Here is a 22,822-nt window from a genome sequence, read left to right on the forward strand (position 1 = left end):
AGACGGGTAGACTGAGAGGACGATACAGATATTAGAGGACATGCTCAGAGCGTGTGTACTAGACTTTGGGGGTAGTTAGACTCAGTTCATGCCATTAGTAGAATTTGCATATGATAACAGTTATTAGTCTAGTATTGGCATGGCACCATTTGAGGCTCTGTACGGTAGGAGATGCCGTTCTCCTTTGTTTTGGGATGAAGTGGGTGAGCGGTGAGTAGTGGGGCCAGAGCTGGTTCAGCAGGCGTGTGATAAAGTTCGTCTTATTAGGGACAGGATCAGTGCAACTCAAAGCCGACAGAAGAGTTATGCCGACCATCACTGCGGGAATTTAGAGTTTGACGTAGGTGATCACGTATTTTTGAAGATAGCTCCGATGAAAGAGGTTATGCAATTTGGGAGGAAGGGTAAACTTAGTCTTAAGTTTGTCGGTCCATTTGAGATTCTAGATAAAGTGGGACCGATAGCCTACAGGCTAGCTTTGCCACCTGTATTTGTCTAAGACAATACATTCACAACATAATTCATCTTTCATCAAAATCATCACAACATAATTCATCTTTTCATAATACCTGAAAACATGTTTTGCTCGTAAAATCTTTCATATCATAATATATTTCACAAAAAATAATATTCATGTCACACATGTGCTGTTAAAAGTCATACTTCATATTCTAAAATCGTGCTTTTCTGACATCTCATACATACATATATGTTTTAATCATTATAGTAGTATTTTCTCAATCATACATTTCATTCGTAATAAACAGTTATAACATGAGCTTTTCTGAAAATAAATTTACTCATAATTAATCATAATTTACATGGAAATTAACTGTTTTAGTTTATTCCCTTACCTGACTACTGAGAAAACCCCTAAAATATCTTAGGCTAACTCCCGTATAATTTCCTTATCAATACCCTAAAACTCAAAACTCCCAGTATTAAACATCAGTATTTTCAAATGTACATCATTTCCTATAACTGCCATAAAGTCTAATTTGGCTTAAAAAGCCTTACATCAACTTAGAGATGATTTCCAATTGCGTTTTCCCAACGATCCGCTCCGGCAAACTCGTAGAGAACTTCGCTAGGAGCGTCATGGTGACTTCGAATTGTCGATCCGATGTATATCTGGCCCAAAAATGATGAGAGAGAGAGAGAGAGCCGAAGTGGGGGAGGGAGAGAGAGAGAGAGAGAGAGAGAGAGAGAGAGGGCGAAGATGGCTTAAGAATGAAGATAAAAATTGTATTATATATATATATATAGGGTTAGATTCGTCTACGAGACATGTCACCTAGTCGACGAGTCCTTCATTAAATTCGTCGACGAGACCCTGTATTCGTCGACGAAATTCAGGCTGCCTCAGAACCCCTCTCGGTATTTTCTCGTTGACGAGGCCCTATATTCATCGACAAATTTTCTTCTATACTTATCGATGAACCCCTGTATTCGTCGACGAACCTAGCCAATCTCTTGAAATCATTTTTATCCCCCAAATGCAATGTCGTCAACGAAGTCTACGGTCTCCTTCTGTTTCTGTTTCTGTTTCTATTTCTCGCCCTCTTAATTATTCAAATTCCATTTTATTCGGGTTGTCACATGATATTTGGTGGTGTAGGGCAATCTCGCACCAGATGTTCTTGTCTACCGCAGCGATAGCAGACAGCTCTCCCCACTCGACACTCTCCCCAGTGTCCCTTCCCACAAGTCTAATAGATAGGAAAATTCTGCACCGCCTGAACCTCACGACCTCCAGTCTCCTACCTATTTCCTCTGTCATAGTTTCCTCTCCACCACTGACCCTGCCTAAATCCTGGATGGAAACCTGACGGCGCAGATCTCTTCTTTTATCCTTGCTCCTCTACGTCCATACACTCGTTAACCTCAGCCAAGGCTGTTCTGTCAACTAACTCAACGAAGTCCTGTATCTTTAGCACTACCACCTGCTTGTATATGCCTCGCCTCAATCCTCTTTCAAACTATCTCGCCTTCTTTACTTCATCAGGAACAATATACGGAGCGAAGCGAGATAGCTTTATAAACTGCACTGCATACTGCTTGACCGACTGCTATCTCTGCTCAGATTCAGGAACTCTTCCACTTTAACTTCCCTGACAGTGGCTGAGAAATATTAGTCAAAGAATAATTCTTTAAATCAATCCCATGTCATAGCTATCGGCGTCATCCTATGCTGCTCCAGAAGTCTCACAGAAGTCAACCACCTCTTGGCCTCTCCTATTAATTTATAGGTGGCAAAGAGGAACCTTTGTTCCTCCGTACACTGTAATACGACCAAGACTTTCTAGATCTCCTACATCCAATTCTCGGCGGTTGCAAGATCAACTCCTCCTGAAAATGTTAGAGGATTCATCTTGGTAAACTTCTCTATCATGCACCCATGACCTACAAACGGGCCTCCCTGCTCTTTAGAGCTCCTAGCAATCTCAGCCATAACTTGCTGAGCCACGCTGCGTAGTACCGCATCAGAATTAGTCCTACCTGCATTCGAGGGCCCGACACCATCACTTCTGCTCACATGGGCACTACCTACTCCAGGGTTCATCCTGGAAAACCCATAAATGTGATTTAGAGGCCTTATCCTTATAATTTACGCGCCTAACATAGTCCCCTATCTTAACATCCTCATCTTATTTCCAGATACAGTCCTTCATTCTAGGAACACAACCCAACAATAGTTTACTATGGTTTTCCTGAAATCGTCACCCCAGGAAAAACATAAAAATCACCATGGAAGTCCTGCCTCTAGACTGTAGAACAAAACTGTAACAACCTGCTTATTTTGCCATATATTTTTTTTATAATAATAATATCCAATATAATAATCATGGCAAATCATAATCAAACTGGACCCATGAGTACCAGGAAAATACCTGAAATACAACACAAATTCCTAAGCAGTAGGAAACTTAAAATCATATACATATCAAATTGTCCAACCAACACAATACCAGAGTCTTACTACAATTGTCATAAACAGACACATATCCCAAAAAATCCAAAAATGGCATAGGGTCACCACCCAAAAAACTGTCTGACTCTAACAACAAGACTTACCCTTTAGACAGGATAAAACAGTTGAACTCTAATGTTGTGGAGCTTTATCCGCTCTTCTATCTGGGCCTCCTAAAATGTTTTTATGGTTTGGGGTGAGACACCTCTCAGTAAGGGAAATAAACTAATATTAGTGTGTGACAACATGAGTATCTTCGTGTTATACATATAACAGTACATAAACATACTTGATAAAACTGTCTGTATCATATCTAAGAGAAATATGTTTTATCATCGTATGGGTATAACATACTAAATTTCTATACACATAAATTATCTCATATAACTGTACATAGAAAACATCTTGGATGGTTAGCTGGCTGGTGTCATGTCTTACCCCCACACGACTGGGTTATGCGGCCCGAAGGCGGGACCTAGCAATGGCTGGCCGACCAAGCTAGATCAAACAAAAGTCTGTAAGTATGATAGGTCTGCCTCTCCTAGTCATGACACCAGAGGGTTGCTTGTGCTACAATAAACCACATCAACTGCCGATCTTTCACTGCCCCGTACGGCAAGTGGTAGCACTAACATAATCATGAATGTGATCATATAGCTACGGTACCGTGCTTCGTGAAAACCTAAACCAAGCCAACCAGGTTCTGATAACATAAAACATATTTTCAAATAATGATACGTGGCTATTTCATAATAGTAATTGTCAAGTTAATATCTTCATATAATTTTGCTTAACACATCATAAAAACCTTCGGACCTTACGTCGGTATTTCATATAAAATCATCGGCCCGTACGCCGACATATAATATAAAAACCTCGGCCCATACGCCAACATATCGGATAAAAACCTCAGTCCGTACGTTGACATATTATATAAAAACCATAGTTTGAAAATTTGTATCATTTAACATTTTCCCAGAAGCAGTAGAAACATGCTTATTTTGTAAACATAGTATTCCATCATCATAATTTTCCATGGTAAATTTTACTCATGCCACACAAAAGACATAATAAACTTATTTATGATATTATACATGAAATCTATACTTCTCATCAACAACATTATTTTCAATCATGTCAGACCAAACATTATTTTCGCGACATCCTCTACTTTCACTCTTACTTGATGATACCCTGATCTGAGGTCGATCTTAGAATATACCCGTGTACCCTGGAGCTGATCAAACAAATCGTCTATACGGGGTAGACGATATTTATTCTTAATAGTAACTTTGTTGATTTCTCTGTAATCAATACACATCCTCATAGACCCGTCTTTCTTCTTTACGAATAACACTAGAGCTCCCCATGGCGATACACTGGGTCGTATAAACCCCTTATTTAACAAATCCTACAACTGTTCCTTTAATTCTCCCAATTTAGCTGGAGCCATACGATAGGGAACCTTAGAGATCGGCGCAGTCTCTGGAGGTAAATCTATTGGAAAATCCACCTCACGCACAGGAGGCAACCTTGGTAGCTCCTCTGGAAAAACATCTGGAAATTCTCGTACTACTAGAGTGCTATCAATGTTCAATTCATTTTCAGATACTTCTTTCACAAATGCTATAAACTCCTGACCTTCGTCCAAGAGTAATCCACTCGCTTGCACGGCTGACACCAGCTGTGATGGAGCACGCACCCGCAAACCAACGAATCTGAATTCTTGCTCTCCAGGTGGTACGAAAATTACATCTTTCTGACGATAATCGATGTTGGCATGATTGGCAGCCAACCAGTCCATACCCAATATAATATCAAACCCACACATATCAAACACAATCAGATCTGCTGGTAGTACTCTCCCCTAAATTTCTATAGGATAGTCCTTGAGCACCCTTTTACATCGCAACTGTAACGACCTGAAAAATTAAAATGATTGAAATTATAAAAAAAATAGATAAAATAAAAAATAAATAAATAAAAGGAATGGCATGGGAAAAAGAAAAAATTAAGTTAAATTAAGATAAATTAAATAATTAGTTATTAAATTAAACATTATTACATTGGATTTAAAAAAAAACTAATGGAAATAAGAGATATATATATATATATACTGAAGAAAGGAGAAAGAAGAAGAAGAACAGAAGACACGCCCCCCCTGAGTTTTTTCCTACGTCGCGGCCACTCCGTCTCTGTCTCTCTCTGTCTCTCTCTCTCTCTCTCACAATTTCTCGATGAGTTTGTGGCGGATCGGAAAACGGAAGGCGCCGTTAGATTCCTAACTTTGCCACTGATATTTCTACTAGAACAGATTTGTCGTGGGAACAGCTTACGCACTGTTCCTAAGGAAAGGTAATTTTTCCCTATATTCCTATTTATTTTGTAAATATGCAGTTAAATCGACGATCGGGCACCACCACGTGATCCTATTCACGATTATCATCATTTTGGCGTAGGTAAACTTTCAATTGGGGTTTTCTAAGCCCCACTCCAAAGCGAAAATGTGATTTGGGAAATTTGGCAAATTAGAAAAATTTACGGGTATAACTGTTAATTTGGGAATTATGGCCTTATTAAATATTTAAATAGTATTTTATTTAGGATTAATTTAATGAAATTAGGAATTTAATTTCAAGGTCCGGGTGAGCGCCGCAAGCATCTTTTCGGGGTCCCTGTCGGTGTAGTTCGAGAATTCAGGTAAGGGGAAATTATATATTAAATCAGATTTTATGAAATTAAAGGTAATAATTTATGTTATATCATATGTATGTTTTGGTGTGAATTATTAAAATGCCAACCATGTAAAACTATGATTTCTGAGCCTAGGACCACTTATTTAGTTATGTATTTGTGGAAATGAACTGAACAAAGTGGAAGGATTTTTCTGGATAATTATGTAAGAAATGAAAATTATATTTTTAATAATTAAATGCTAAATGTGGGTTGGCCTATTTTACAGGAATATGTATGAATTTTACTGTTAAATTGTGTGGCATGAGATTCTGTGCAAATATATGTTAAATGTATGAGATGCAGGCTAAGTAAGTAAGACATTATGAATAAAATATGATATGGACAATGTTGCCTGTGTATGTTAAATGTAACCATGTAAACGTAAGACAGCTCAAAGACAGCTATATTAGCATATTCTAGCACATTTCTATATGGACTAACTGTAGCAGATTCTAGCGCATTTCTATGTAGAATGGAATGAAAATGTTATGCAATGAAATGACAATTGAATGACAATGCAATAAAATGAAATTTGAAACGTGAATGATACAAATGGGAAAGAGTCACTTTGTGACAACCCGATTAAAATGAAATTTGAATAATAAAAAGGGAGAGAAATAGAAATAGAAACAGAAGGAGTCAGTAGACTTCGTCGACGACATTGCATTTGGGGATAAAAATGATTTCAAGAGATTGCCTGGGTTCCTCGACGAATACAAGGGTTCGTCGACGAGTACAGAGGAAAATTCGTCGATGAATACAGGGTCTCGTCGACGAGAAAACACCAGAGGGGTTCTGAGGCAATCTGAATTTCGTCGACGAATATAGGGTCTCGTCGACAAATTTAATGAAGGACTCGTCGACGAGATGACGTGTCTCGTCGACGAATCTAACTCTATATATATATATGAAAAATCTGATTTTTAAATTTCATTTTTAAGCTTCCTCTCCTCTCTCTCTCTCTCTTCGTTTTTGGGCTATTTTTACGCCGGATCGACGATCCGAAGTCACCACGACGCTCCTGGGGAAGTTCTCTCCAAATCTACCAGAACGGATCGCTGGTGAAAGTTAGTTGGAAATCATCCCTAAGTTGAGGTAAGGTTTTTTAAGTCAAATTAGACTTTATGGTAGTTATAGGAAATGATGCACGCATGAAAATACTGATATTTAATACTGGGAGTTTTGAGTTTCAGGGTATTGATCAGGAAGTTTTACGGGGGTTAGCCTAGGATATTTTGGGGGCTTTCTCAATAGTCAGGTAAGGGTATAAACTAAAGCAGTTATTTTTCCCATGCAAATTATTATTAATTACGAATAAATTTATTTTCAGAAAAGCTTATGTTATACTGATATATTATGAATGAAATGTACGTTTTGGGAATATACTACTATGATGTTAAAATGTATATGTATGTATGAGATGCTAGAAAATTATGATTTTAGAATATGAAGTATGATTTTGCACAGCACATGTGTGGCATGAATATTATTTTATGTGAAGAAATATTATGATATGTTAATGACATGAACGTTGTATAGTTCGAGAAATTATGAAAGTATACAGTACTTTGTGATATTGAAATGCATGATAAACTGAATTATTTTCAGAATGTATGTACCTGAAACAGTTTTGGCACGAGGCAATGTATTTATGATTTTGGAACGAGACCATATTTATGATATATTCGGCACGAGGCCGTAATTACGATATATTCGGCACGAGGCCGTAGTTACGATATATTCGGCATGAGGCCGTAATTATGTTACATTCGGTACGAGGCCGTAATGATATTATATATGGTCATGTATTATATGTTATCACAACCAGAATGTTAGTTTAGTTTAGTTCAAGGGCTCGATACCGTAGCTATATGTAGATCAGATATCTACGTTCAGATTAGTGCTAACCATCCCACGAGGGGATGGGAGATGGATAGTTGATGTGGCTTTCAGTAGAGTGTGGACGTCCACTTGGCAGTCCAGACCAGAGTGTGGCGGGCCTATCGTACTTACAGACATATTCGATTCAGTAGTGGTCGGTCAGCCATTGTCGGGTCCCTCCTTCGGGTTGCACAACCCGTCATGGGGGGTAATACATGACACCAGCTAACTATTCATCTTGGGTATGTTTTCAGTATTACAGTTATAACGGATGTTTTATGTAAGTTATAAGTTATTAGTAAATATGAAAATTGTATGACTATCCAGTATGATATGATGAATGTTTTCTCGATTTATGAAACGTACTGTATATGTATAATTGCATTAAATATTCATGTTGCCACACAGCTGTATTTAGTTTATTTTCCCTTACTGAGAAGTGTCTCACCCTTGAACATTAAATGATTTTCAATAAATCCAGAGAGATCGGCGGGCCAAGGCCGTCGTTGAGTGATTGGAGCTTCCCTACTAGAAGGGTAAGCATTGAACTAGGATCGGGAGTTTTTGTTATTTGATCCAAGTGTTATTTTTACTTTTTGGAGGTTGTATATAGTAATAGTATTTTGATGATATAGTAAACTCTGATATTATGTCTTATGGTTGGATGTTTGAGAATTTATTTTTACTACTACTTAGGTTTCCACTGTGGATGACAAGTGTCCCCGTTACCCACGGGTTTGGGTTGACCATTTATTCATTATATTACATATTATGTTATATTTTATTGAGGGTCGCTACACACTTAAAATGAAACACAATGAAATGTTAAGTTATGAACATGAAATGATGTGAATGATTGAATAATGATAGAAATAATGGTGTATTATGATATTAAAAATATGTACGTACATAGAACATGTTATGATTGGGCGAGACATACTCTTCGCCTGAGGGCTTGCTGAGTAAGGCGAGTGCACTAGTAGCCTCAGATGTGGCAGTAGCTACATAACGCACTAGGGCAAAGAGAACCTACTTGTATGAGCGGGTAGAATTCCCTATCCTTAGGGTCTTTGCCAGTAAACTGTTGTTGAATGCGTGAGTACGTGATCAAATTAACACTTGAGGGCTTACTGAATAAGGTGAGTGCTCTGGTATGTTTCAGTAGTGATCTTCAGGTTACCTAAGTATCAGAGCAGAGGAGTGCTACTTGTATAGGCGGTTAATCACCCATATCCTTGGGTAATCTCCTTAGTAAACCTTTGCATGTGATTGTTAGGTTCAGAAAATGACTTTTAGTATTATGTTAATGATTTGCAAATATTATAAAATGATATGTATAATCTCATGATGGCCACACGCTGAATTTAATATATTGTTTCTTCCCTTACTGAGATGTGTCTCACCCGAATATGAATTTATTTTTTTTCAGGATTTCCTCGAGATCGAGCTTTGAGAGCTCGAGGTTTTTATAGCATTATTAGGAAATAGAAAAAGGAAAATGGTATATTTCTATGTTAATTTTGGGGAATGTAAATATTTATGTTTTATGTCTTTATGTTTTAAGTCTATCGAGAAAAGAATGTTTGTGAACATACTGAAATGTTTTGGAGATATATGTAATTATGAAAATGCAGGTGTTGAAGGATATTATGGTCTATGGGTAGAACTAGGAAAATTTGGTATTATTTGTATGATTGAGGTTCATAGTTATGTTTTCCGCTGCGTATGTATGGTTTAATTATGGAATATCAGGGATTTTATCAGGTATAATGCGCCGGACCCGGGTTTAAGGGTTCAGGGCGTTACAGCAACACTGACCCTAACTATGTAACTACCGACAATTCTATATCTAATGACTGGGTCTCACTTCCAGATAATTTAACATAGGATGTAGAGACAAATGAATGAGTGGCACCTGAATCAAATAAGACAATAACAAAATGTGATAAAATAGTAAATGTACCTATCACCACATCCGTAGCGGACTCTACATCACCCGGTGTCAGCGCGAAAACCCTCACTGGGGCTACATTCCTCTACTGACCTCCACGAGGTATCTGATATCCTCCTCAATAGGGCCTAAGAGCTGGGACCTAGTTTGGATGAGCTGGGATACCTTTCTGCCTACCCGGCACTCCCCTAAATGATGTCTCCCACACGTCTGACATACCGGGTAAGTCGGCGTACCCTGATTGCCACGAGGTCCTGTCGTCGGCCACTGATCTCTCCTATCTTGACCTCCTCTCCATGGAGCCCTACTGGAGTCAACATGAAAACTCAGAGGTGCAGGCCTCTTCCTCTGACTCTGAGCTGCTAAACCCCTCTAAATACCACTTTAAATGATCGATGTTCTATTTACAACCTCTGTGAATGTTTGAGCCCTGAAACCAATAACCTGCTCAAACAAGTTCTGCCTCAGTCCCTCTTTAAACTTCCTTGCCTTTTTCTCTTCATCAGGTGTCAGATGTGGAGCAAAACGCAACAACTCAATAAACCGAGTCACGTACTGGGATACAGTCATTTGCCCCTGTACCAAATGCATAAACTCTGCTGCTTTCGCACTCCGAACGATAGTAGTGAAATACTGCTTGAAGAACAGCTCCTTGAATCGGTCCCACGTCACTAGAACTGGAACCGGCCTCTGCTCCTCTATCAGACGCGCTGATCTCCACCAGCGCTACACCTCCCCTGTCAGTTTGAATGCCGCAAACACCACCTTCTGCTCATCTGTGCAAGGAAGCATAGCCAACGTCTCTTCAATGTCCTGGACCCAATTCTCAACTACAATCAGGTCATCTCCTCTAACAAAGGATGGGGACTTTATCTACGTAAACTGCTCAATCGAGCAGCCACGCTCCCCAGTGCTCCTAGCCATCTCCGCCATCACCTGCTGGGTGACGCTGCGCAGAATGACATCTGTATATCCTCCACCTATGCTAGAAGGTCAGGGAGAGAAATTCTGCATTGCAAATGATGGAGTTTTGCGGTTCCGTTCCAGACTATGTATTCTTGCTAATGTTGACATTAGGGGGACGATTTTAGATGAGGCTCACAAATCTTTGTATACGGTTCATCCCGGCCAGTACGAAAATGTATAGGGATCTGCGAGAGTTTTACTAGTGGAGTTGTATGAAGAGGGAGATTGCCGAATATGTAGCCCAGTGTTTAACATGATAGCAGGTAAAAGCTGAGCATCAAAGGCTAGCAGGTCAGTTGCAGCCGCTATTTATCCTAGAGTGGAAGGGGGATCATATATCCATGGACTTTGTCTCAGGGCTGCCGTCGACATCGCATGGCCAGAATGCGATTTGGGTGATAGTAAACCGGTTGACTAAGATCGCCCATTTTCTCCCTATCAAGATCAGCTATTCCCTCAGCCATTTAGCTGAGATTTACATCTAAGAGATAGTTCGATCTCATGGAGTGCCAGTATCCATAGTGTCAGATCAAGACCCGCGTTACACGTCACAATTTTGGAGGAGCTTGTAAGAGGCTCTAGGGTTTTAGCTATCATTTAGCACGACATTCCATCCTCAGTCAGATGGACATATTGAAAGGACGATACAGATACTAGAAGATATGCTTCGTGCATGTGTTTTAGATTTTGGGGGTAGCTGGACTCAGTCCATGTCGCTGGTGCAGTTCGCATATAATAACAGTTACTATTCTAGTATTGGCATGACACTGTTTGAAGAACTGTACGGTAGGAGATGCTGATCTCCTTTGTATTGGGATGAGATAGGTGAGCGGCGAGTTATGAGACCAGAGTTGGTACAGCAGGCGTACGATAAAGTTCGTCTTATCAAAGAGAGAATCAATGCATCTCAGAGCCACCAGAACAGTTATGCCGACAATCGCCGCAGGAATTTGGAGTTCGATGTGGGTGATCACATATTTTTGAAGATAGCTCCATTAAAAGGAGTTATGAGATTCAGGAAGAAGGGTAAACTTAGCCCTAGATCCATCGGTCTGTTTGAGATTTTAGAGAAAGTCAGACCGGTGGCCTACAGGCTAGCTTTGCCACCTACCCTATCCAGGATACATGACGTATTCCACGTATCTATGTTGAGGAAATACGTCACAGATCCTTCTCATATTATTAGTTATGGTGAGTTAGAGCTCAGTGATTCGCTAGTTTATGAAGAGGTACCAGTGCAAATTCTGGATAGAAAGGAACAGGAATTACGTAATAAGAAGATTCCTTTGGTAAAAGTTATATGGAGGAATCATGCTATAGAAGAGGCTTCTTGGGAGCTTGAGGAACAGATCAGACAAAAATATCCGCAACTATTCCAAGAAATTTAAATGTAATTAGAAATGTAAGTAAATATGTAATATTTCTTTTGCAGGTACATGTAATACTTTAGTTAGTATGTGATCTTTTAGTTTTGGGAGAATTTTCTTTTAGTATATGTAATCTCCCAGAACTTGAGTTGTAAACACGGTATTCCTCCACCACAAGTGAGGGTAAGTAATAAAGTAAGTAGACCATTTTGCCTAAGGGATGATAAACTATGTGAATAGTAAATTTCGAGGATAAAATTTTATAAGGAGGGAAGAATGTGACAACCCGAATAAAAATGGAATTTAAATAATAAAGAGGAAGGGAAATGGAAACATTAATAGAAGGAGGAAGTCGACGACATTGCACTTTGGAAGGAATAATCGAGGGGAATCATCAGGGCTTCGTCGACGAATACAGAGGATTTGTCGACGAGGGTTTAAGGGAATTCGTCGACGAAGAAATACCGAGAGAGGTTTTGAGCCGACTGAATTTCGTTGACAAAATTATTAAAGGATTCGTTGACGAATGACGTGGCTCATCGACGAATCTAGTTCTATAAATATAGAAAAATTCGGATTTTATTTCACAGTTAAGCCATCTTTCATTTTCTCTCTCTTCCCTTCAGTTCTCACTCTCTCTCTCTTCGATTTTGGGTCGAATTTACGCCGGATCGACAATCCGAAGTCACCAGGATGCTCTTGGGGAAGTTCTCTCCAAATCTGCCGAAGCAGATCGTTAGTGAAAGCAAGTTGAAAATTATCCCTAAGTTGAGATAAGGTTTTTTAAGTCAAATTTGACCTTACGGTAGTTATAGGAAATGATATACACGTATAAATACTGAAGTTTAGTACTGTGAGTTTTCATTTTCAGGGTCTTGATTAGGAAATCCTACGAGTGTCAGACTAGAATATTTTAGGGGTTTTCTCAGTAGCCAGGTAAGGAAATAAACTAAAACAGTTACTTTTCACGCAAATTATTATTATTTATGAGTAACTTGATTTCCTGAAAGTATTTACGATATTTGAATATTATGGAACAAATGTACGTTTGAGAAAAATACTGCTAATGTGATGAAACATATATATATATATATATATATATATATATGAGATGCCAGAAACTATGATTTTAGAATATAATGTATGGTTTTATACAGTAAATGTGTGACATGAATATTATTTTCCATGGAAGAATATCATGATACGACGATGATACAAATGAAATATGTTTTGCAAAATTATGAAAGAGTACAGTATATTATGATGATTTTTAAATGCATGGTAATTGATTTAATTTCAAAACGATATGTATGATATGTTCGGCGTGAAGCCGTAATCATGATATGTTCAGCATGAGGTCGTACTTATGATATGTTCGGAACGAGACTGTAATTATGAAATGTTCGGCACAAGGCTGTAATTATGAAAGATGCTATATAATCATGTACTATATGTTATTAGAACCCAGATGTTAGTTTAGTTCAGTTCAGGAGCTCAGTACCATAGCTTATAGATCAAATGTTTATGATCAGATTAGTGCTACCCACCCCATGAGGGGGTGAGAGATGGATAGTCGATGTGGCTTTCAGTAGAGTGTGGACATCCACCTGGCAATCCGGACCAGGGTGTGGCGGGCTCATCATACTTACAGACATTTTTGACTCGACAGTGGTCGGCCAGCCATTATCGGGTCCCGCCTTCAGGCAGCACACCCCGTCGTGGGGGGTAATGCATGACATCAGATAGCTATTCATCCTGGGTATGTTTTCAGTAATATCAGTTATAACAGATGTTTTATGTACGTTATGATTTATTAATAAATATGAAAGTATATGAGAATTTAGTATGTTATGATGTTTTATGTACATTATAATTTATTAATAAATATGAAAGTATATGAGAATTTAGTATGTTATGATGAATGTTTACCGATATATGAAATGTACTGAATATGTATAATTGCATTAAATGTTCATATTGTCACACAACTGTATTTAGTTTATTTTCCCTTACTGAGAAGTGTCTCACCCCCGAATTAAATGTATTTTTCAGGAAACCTTGAGTGACCAGTGGGTCGTGGCCGCCGTTGAGTTAGTGATATTACCACGTTAGGAGGGTAAGATTTTGTACTAAGGTCGGAATTATTTTGTATTTGATCTTAAAGTTATTTTGATGTTCATAAGGATGTGTATAAATACAGTTTTATGATGTTGTAGTAAACTTTGGTATTATGTTTTATGGTTGGATGATTGAGATTTTATATTTACTGCTGCTTAGGTTTCCGCTGTGTTTGACAGGTATCCCCGTTACCCATGGGTTCGGGTCGATTTTTCCATTTAATATATTACATTTTATGTTAAGGAATTTGAGATCGTTACATATACTGAGGGCTTCGTTGACGAGCCACGTCATCTCATTGACGAGTCCTTAAGTAATTTCGTCAACGAACCTTACCCTTCGTCGACGAAATTCAGAGTAGCCCAAATTCTTCTCTCGGTACTTTCTCGTCGACGAGACGGAACCTCATCGACGAGGTCCTGAAGAACCCTTGTCGACGAAACCCTGTATTCGTCGACGAGGCCTGAAAATTTCTTGAAATTATGATTACCTCCAAAAAGCAATGTCGTCAACGAAGTCTACTGCCTCCTTCTGTTCCTATTTCCATTTTCCTCCCTCTTTATTATTAAAATACTATTATTCTTCGGGTCACTACATACACTGTATATACTGTTCTGAATAATTATCTGTATACTGTTATATATATCTGTCTGTGTAATCATCTGAATAAAACTGTATATGTATGCATATTTTGTCTATATAAATATGCAAATATCTAGTTATATTTGTATAACTTGAAATACTGAAAAACTGTATAAAACTCCATATCAATCTCATGTACTCAGGCCACACATACTTTAAAAATTCATATTCTGTATAATATCTGGTATACATATATATATAATTTCTGATAACGTAAGTAAATCTCCTCGCATAGCATATTTCTCTTACCTTAAATCTGAAAAGTCTCTCACTGAACTCTAGCCGTACACCCGCAAGGTTCTCCACTTAACACCCTGAAAATAACATTCCCCAGAACAAAACATCAGTATTTTCTTACCTACAACATTTATTATAACTACAAGGAAGGCATAATCTAAATAAAATACCTTACCGTGGATTTGGGATGAATTCCAAACCAACTTCTCCCACGATCAGTTCCGACAAACTTGCAAATAACTTCACTAGGAGCATCGTGGTGGCCTCAGATCTTCAATCCGACAAGAAACAGAGCCGAAATCAAAGAGAGAAGGGGAGAGGGGCGTAGAAAGAGAAAAAGGAAGTGTTTTGCGCCAAATAATACTGAAAAATCCGAGTTTTCATTATTTATAGGGCCAGATTCGTCGACGAGACACGTCACCTCATTGACGAGTCCTGTAGAAATTTCGTCTACGAACCTACACCCTCGTCGATGAGTTTCAATCGACCTTAAACCCTCTCTCGGTATCTTCTCGTCGACGAGGTCCTATGTAAAATTTTTCGGGCTATTACAGATCCGCTCCAGCAGACTTAGGGAGAACTTCCCCAAAAGCATCGTGGTGGCCTCAGATCATCGATCTGGCAGTCGACAGGGCCGAAATCGAGGAAAGAGGGAGGTGGAGCTGTAGGAGAGAGAGGGAGAGTGAATTTCTACCGTTTCTGCGTAAAAAACTGAGTTTTACACTATTTATACCGTGGCCTTCATTGACGAGCCACGTCATATTGTCAACGAGGTCACAAAGAAGGTTCATCGATGAACACCATCTCCTCGTTGATGAATTTCAAAATTTAGAAAACAACCTCTCGGTATCTTCTCGTCGACGAAACATACCCTCGTCGACGAGACCCTATGTTATCCTCGTCGACAAATCCCCTGTATTGTCGACGAGTCCTGTTTAAATTCCTAGGTTATTACACCCAAAGTGCAACGTCGGAAGCGTTCGTCGACGAAGCCTACTGTCTCCTTCTGTTTCTGTTTCCATTTCCCTCCCTCTTTATTATTTAAATATCATTATTCTTCGGGTCACTACAATACGTACTTATGCAGTTGGAAATACTTGTTTTATTTTCCTGACATAAATAGCTCAATCATTTCATAACATCATTTACATAAATATGCATATATGCATAAAAGACACCTCCTAGGACTAATGCTATGTATAAACCCCCGTGGTCAGGATTGTGCTGCTCGAAGGCTGGACTATGCCTGGGGTGATCAACGCAGACAAAGTCAACGTTCATCCACGTAATAACTCCGACTACGCAAGCATCCGTGATTTTACTTGCAAGCCTTGGTTGCCCTACCATGTCCTAAAAGTCCAGGCTTCCAGGTATGATACACCCTCTATCGAGACTACTCGGCATACACCACCACAACACTCTCGCAATATAGTGTGACGCACATGGTTACATATATAGATCCTACTAACGGTACTGTGCTCCTAACATAATAGTCCATTAGGGTTCCTAAAGCATATTTTGCAATTTAAGTAATAAAACCATATTTCATATTTATTTCAAATAAAACCTGACATATAAATTTCTGGCCCTCGACCATCATATCATACCCGACTCACAGTCGTTAAACATAAACCTGGCTCTCGCGGTCATAAATATCATCCTATATTTCACAAGCAGTTCGAGTATTTCACAAACATTTATCATTTCGGTTAAGAAATAGTATATACATATCATTCACCTGCCGCACAATTTCCTGTACTTTGAATATAGCCTGTAGGCAACCATGAAAACATAGCATATATAGTTTAAAACAAAAAACCGATTTTTCCACCGTTCGTTTGTACTGAAAATACCATAACATATATCCTAAATTTGAAAACGGATCTTTTGAACGGTGGGTTTTAGAAACTTTAATTGAAAACCTGAACATACTTACTTCATAGACATTTCAAACGGTTCAATTTCATAAAAAAGACTAACTTAACTTAATTCCCTTACCTATTTCCTGAAAATAAACCAAGACGCTCGAAAAACTAACTCCTGAATTTTCATGAGATAAAATATCTGCTCCGTTAGGATTGTAGATATTCGCTCCTTGATCCTCGTGGTAACCTCTAATCATCGATACGGGCGACGAACGACAAAGAATCATAAAGAGAGAAAGAGTATTCACCGGTTCTAGAGAGAGAGAGAGAGAGATTTTGAGATTTTTTAACTCTTAAGCAAATAAAAATCCCATTTATAGACCCCTTGACCTGGTCAAATTCGTCAACGAAATGACGCATTTGTCGATGAGTTACAAAAGGTCGTTCGTCAACAAACCTCTTCCTTCGTTGACGAACCCTAGCCTGATATTTTTCCAATCGTTCTGGATCTTTTCATCAATGAGGTTCTGAATTTCGGCGACCAACCACATGAGGGCCTTCGTCGATGAGAACGTGGACCTCGTCAACGAAGCCTGCTGCTACCCTTTGTGAAATTTTCCTTTCTTATTTATTTTTCGAGTTCGGGTCTCCACACTTCGACCCAAAGAGCATCCCCTTACCCGATTTGAATGATTCATCCTAACGAGTTTTATCATGCATCAGCATGAGTTTATTTTTCTATCAAATTTTGCTGGATGGTTCAACAAGTTTAAAGTGTCACGCAAAAAGAGTAAGGAGTCTTTCTCGTTTAAAACTGGGTGGACCATTCAGCCAGATTTGGGATGCATTAAAATGAGAAAAAAAATTCCAATCAATATGTTATTTAACATTTTATTAAATAATAAAATCAAAAATGAAAGAAAAAAAAAAACTCGAGGGTTTTTCCTAAAAACCTCTCCCTCTTTATTGACTTTTGAGTTCAATTCAAAGTGTCACATTTTTACCCCCGTGCGTTTTGTTTTGATTTTGTTTTTTTGATAGGATGCTTCTGGGAAGTGTGAAAGCCATCTCAATGGGAAAAAAAAAAAAAAACCTATCTAACAAAAACAAAAAACTGAACAAATAAGGCGTGGGGGAGGATTAGTTGGGCTGTCGGCTGCCCTGAACTCATTCCCATCCAGAATTAGTGCTCAGAATACCCTTCAATCCTTTTTGCTTCCCAACCTGTCCGTAGACGGTGGATGCGTGAATCTCTGGTGGACTGTAGTGCCATAGTGGTAAGCAAGCAAGAAAAGCAGTAGAGCATTCGTTCCATCCCCTTAAATTCTTTAGCGCATGTGAAAATCAATCCTATATTTCCTCGTTTCCATGCTCCTTCCACTTCCTACCAAATCAAATAAGAAAATCTGCCGAACAAACATTTCAATTTCCAGTACAGAACCATTCCCCCACCATCTTCCTCACTTTCACTGTTACTAGCCTACTGAGCCCTATTACTAACTATCCGATCTGATCCAGAGGTACTTAAGCTCGAAGCCAACCGCTTTAATGGCAGAAAAGCTCATATTTTTCTGGGTTGTACTCCTTTTCTCATGCCCAGTTCGCTCCCAGCTTGACGAGCTGTTCTACAGCGGCTTTAAGGATGTACCCCCCGACAACATAACCCTAGACGGTTCTGCCGAGATTCAGAACGACGGTATTCTCCGTTTAACCAACAACACAAGGAGGCTGATTGGCCACGCCTTCTACTCGTCTCCGATCCAGTTCAAGAACTCCACCAACGGCACCGCTTCTTCTTTTTCCACCTGCTTCGCTTTCGCCATAGTTCCCGAGTACCCCAAGCTCGGCGGCCATGGCCTCGCCTTCGCCATCTCGCGCTCGCGCCATCTCCCTGATGCTCTCCCAAGCCAGTACCTCGGCCTCCTCGGCTCCGGCAATATCGGGAACTTCTCAAACCACGTCTTCGCCGTTGAATTCGACACCGTTCAAGACTTCGAGTTCAACGACACGAACGATAACCATGTTGGGATCGATATAAACAGCTTGATTTCGAACGTTTCCGCCGCCGCCGCGTACTACGCCCCGGATTCGAAGAAGAAGCAAGGGCTCAATCTCACGGGCGGGACCATAATTATGGCGTGGATCGATTACGATTCGGTGCGAAACCAGTTAAATGTCACGCTTTCGCCGTCGTCTGAAAAGCCCAAATTCTCAATCTTGTCGTTTGATGTAGATCTCTCGCCGTATCTGCAAGAATCCATGTTCGTGGGGTTCTCTGCTTCCACGGGTCTGCTCGCGAGCTCTCACTACATCTACGGTTGGAGTTTCAAGATCAACGGAGAAGCCAAACCTCTCGACCTCTCTTCTCTTCCATCGCTCCCCGGACTAAAAAAGAACCGCACGGCCTTACTTGCGGCCGTCTCTGTTTCGATTGTTCTTGTGGTGCTCCTTTCGATCGGCGTGGCGTTTTATCTAATCAACAAGATTAGAAACACTGACGTGATTGAAGCTTGGGAGCTCGATATTGGTCCGCATCGATTCTCTTACCAGCAGCTCAAGAAAGCAACTAAAAAATTCAGGGACAAAGGATTACTGGGGTTCGGCGGATTCGGCCGAGTATATAGAGGAACTCTGCCCGATTCGAACACCCAAGTTGCGGTTAAGCGAATCTCCCACGAATCAAAGCAAGGGTTGCGAGAATTCGCGTCAGAGATCTCTAGCATAGGCCGTTTGCGTCACAGGAATCTTGTTCAGTTACTGGGATGGTGTCGCCGACGAGGCGATCTTCTTCTTGTATACGATTTCATGCCCAATGGGAGCTTAGACAAGTACTTATTCGACGAACCCAAAACAATTCTCAGCTGGGAACAGAGATTCAAGATCATCAAAGGCGTCGCCTCAGGCCTTCTCTACTTGCACGAAGGGTGGGAACAAACCGTGATTCACAGAGACATCAAGGCTGGAAATGTGCTTTTAGATTCTGAACTAAACGGCCGCCTAGGCGACTTCGGGTTGGCCAAATTGTACGAGCACGGCTCGAACCCAAGCACGACCAGGGTGGTCGGAACTCTGGGGTACCTGGCGCCGGAGCTCACGCGCACCGGCAAGCCCACCACGTGCTCTGACGTCTTCGCTTTCGGTGCGCTCTTACTGGAAGTGGTTTGCGGAAGAAGACCGATTGAGCCCAAAGCATTGCCGGAGGAGCTCATTCTGGTGGACTGGGTATGGGACAAGTGGCGAGAAGGAGCCATTCTGGATGTGGTTGATCCCAAATTGAGGGGCGAGTACGAGGAGACGGAGGTGGTGGTGGCGCTCAAATTGGGGCTAATGTGCTCTAACAACGCGCCGGGGGCCCGACCCACGATGAGGCAGGTGGTGAGGTTCTTGGAGGGGGAGGCGGCGCTGCCGGAGGAGCTGGCGTCGCCCGACGCTTTCGACGGCAAGAAGGGTGGCGCTGGCGGGAGCGGAGTGGAGTTTGAGGATTATGTGCACTCGTATACGTATCCTGCGTCGTCATTTTTTGAGAAGGTGAGTACGTGGTCGTCCGGGGAGGCTGATATTGAGGCTGCTTCAGCTTCGTCTTTGTATCTTTCCGGTAGAGGTGATGGTAGATAGCCATGACACGACAGTGAGTGAGCTCGCAATCTTTGCCCCTCCATTTTTCTCGAGCTTCCATTTGGGATGGCATTCCTTTTGGGGCTAATAATTGTTTTTTGGGGGTAAATTGTTGGTGTCTATTGTCGAAAGCTGCCTTGCCATGGAATTGAGTTTTTATTAATTCAGTTGACGTGAGATTTTAGGTTCTCCTTTCATTCATTATCATTCTCCTTTGTTGAGGAGTGTATATAATGGTGTCATTGTTTGTTGGATTGGATAATATGGAAATCAAGGAACCCAGTGTCTCTCGTGGATGCCAAGTTTTGGAGATAACGAGAATGACGAAGTATTATGGTGGTGTTTTTAACCGTGTTAGCAACCAGAAAAGACCAAGCGAAAAGACATCATTAGTTGGTGGCATTTTCTTCGTGTTCATGGATGGAACTTAACATGGATGATAGCTCGAGGCAATTTTGGACAAGCCAAGATTGGCAGTCTCATTTGGGATGGAACTAGTTAGTTGAAATTGGGTTTTTTGATGCGACAATAATATGATGGCTACGTATGCTCTTTGGTTGCCATTTGTTGAAGGCATTCGGCTGCCATTGAATCAAACTACTCACTGATGATTGAATTTTATAGACAATTACAAGCTTCAAAGTTCAAACCCCACCTCCTTCGGTTTACATTTTCGCCGGAGTATAGTTTTATTCATTTGCTTTGTCAAGGAAATTAGTACTGTGTGTACGTTTTGATAAACATGGGTTTCGAAAAGCATCGATCAAGTAATTGATTTGACGATGCAACTACGTTACATTATTGGGAGTTTGCTGATCATTTTGGCGAGATGTATTTTTTATTTTTTATTTTCCCATTGTACTAAAGGGAGATTGCAGGTACACTACTTAGCTCGAGGCTCACAATTGAAGTTTTCTAAAGTTTTTTGCATCTGACTGACCAATTACTGACGCTGAAAGTTACCTTGTAACCAATGTATTTGTTTGTCTCATTAATAACCCTGATGCATGGTGCTATAGCTCTTGATTTCATTAATACATTATTCTCAACTCATGAAATTTTGGACTTTCCTTCCATAAATAATTTCATAATTCTTTGGCCATTTCCCCTCTCTACACCATGCTTTCTTCTGGGTAAGGGTAGATGTTTTGAATTTAAGCTATTACCATTAATTTATTATTATTTTTTAGCTAAAGTTTAAACCAGATGTTCCTGCAATTGTTTGAGCTGAGCAGCAAGGTTTGGGATTTGAGATATTGTATGTTAGTAAAGCAAATTTATAAAAAAAAGATATAATGTAGTCATTATTATAGGAATAAACAGAACAATCATAGAATTATAAACAGATGCATGGACAGAAGAAAAACACTACATTGGACACCAACAACTAAATGATGCATCACTTGTCGTTCCTATTTATTGAGTTCCATGAGAAAATTTTAGGTATCTATAGGCTATCATCATCATGTCTGATGGTGATATTGTTCCACTCACACTTAACACCTGAATATTGGGTCTTTTACAAGTGTCATGGGTTACTGTGAAATGTGTAAGTCAGTAAAAAAAAAAAAAGTGTGATGTGTAAGTAAACAAGACCATCACTAGGTATGTTGTGTGATAGTTTAGACTATTCAAATTTTTTTTGAATTTTATGGGGGGAAAAAATAAAAAATAATAAGACAATAGGGCATCTCAGATTGACAGATTATCCTCCTCCCTCTCTCTCTCTCTCTCTCTCTCCTCCACAGTCCACAAGCTGGAGCGGCAGAGCAGTTGAGGAAAATATCAGGTCCCTCATGAAATCTGCTGAGGCCCCCAAATCTGGGGGCAGGTCCAAGAGCAAAAGAAACGCATTAGTGCTCGTTTGCATCCATTGAACAGCCCTTACCCCTTTATTAGTTCTCTTAGGATCTTACTGTTTCATATTCTCATAAGCCACCCTGCATCTCCCACAAACCTGAAATTTTTACCACAATAAAGAAAAAGGATGATAGAAAATGAATTTCCTCCACATATCTGAAAATTTCTCCTCCGTCTCTTTCCCCCAAATCTCCCAAACAAAAATAAGTGGCTGCCAATTGTGGATCATTTAAGACATTCAAAATAAGTGGGCTTCAGCAAACTACAGATTTCCCGAATAAAATAGAATAAACTTTATTAATTAATTTCATCATACTCTTCATTTAAATCTTTATTCAATTTATCTCCTACCGCATTCCATTCTACAAATGACCTCCTCCAAATTCCGGGGAAAGGGACCCAGGGGGTGGGGGGCGGAATACAATTGGAATTTCTTCTTCCGCGAGTTGCAGATCAAATTTGCTTTCGCTAGGGGAGTTAGGAATTCAATTCTGGGACAAATTCTATTAAGGATTGAAAAAACGACTGATGTGATGTTCCCCTTTACATAACATTTTCCCAAAGAGAGAGAGAGAGAGAGCATTTTGGGTGAAAAATATGAATTGGCCCGTCC

General features: G+C 39.9%; 1 protein-coding gene across 1 annotated transcript; it reads left to right on the forward strand.

The window, feature by feature from the left end:
- The first annotated feature begins 17,679 nt into the window (after positions 1-17,679).
- Positions 17,680-21,275, forward strand: LOC131165492 (L-type lectin-domain containing receptor kinase S.4). Its single transcript, XM_058123356.1, has one exon. It carries the CDS (start codon positions 18,283-18,285, stop codon positions 20,347-20,349), a length of 2,067 nt encoding a protein of 688 aa, XP_057979339.1. The 5' UTR covers positions 17,680-18,282; the 3' UTR covers positions 20,350-21,275.
- Positions 21,276-22,822: the final 1,547 nt, after the last annotated feature.

Source organism: Malania oleifera, chromosome 10 (genome assembly GCF_029873635.1).
Source record: "Malania oleifera isolate guangnan ecotype guangnan chromosome 10, ASM2987363v1, whole genome shotgun sequence".
Taxonomy (NCBI): domain Eukaryota; kingdom Viridiplantae; phylum Streptophyta; class Magnoliopsida; order Santalales; family Ximeniaceae; genus Malania; species Malania oleifera.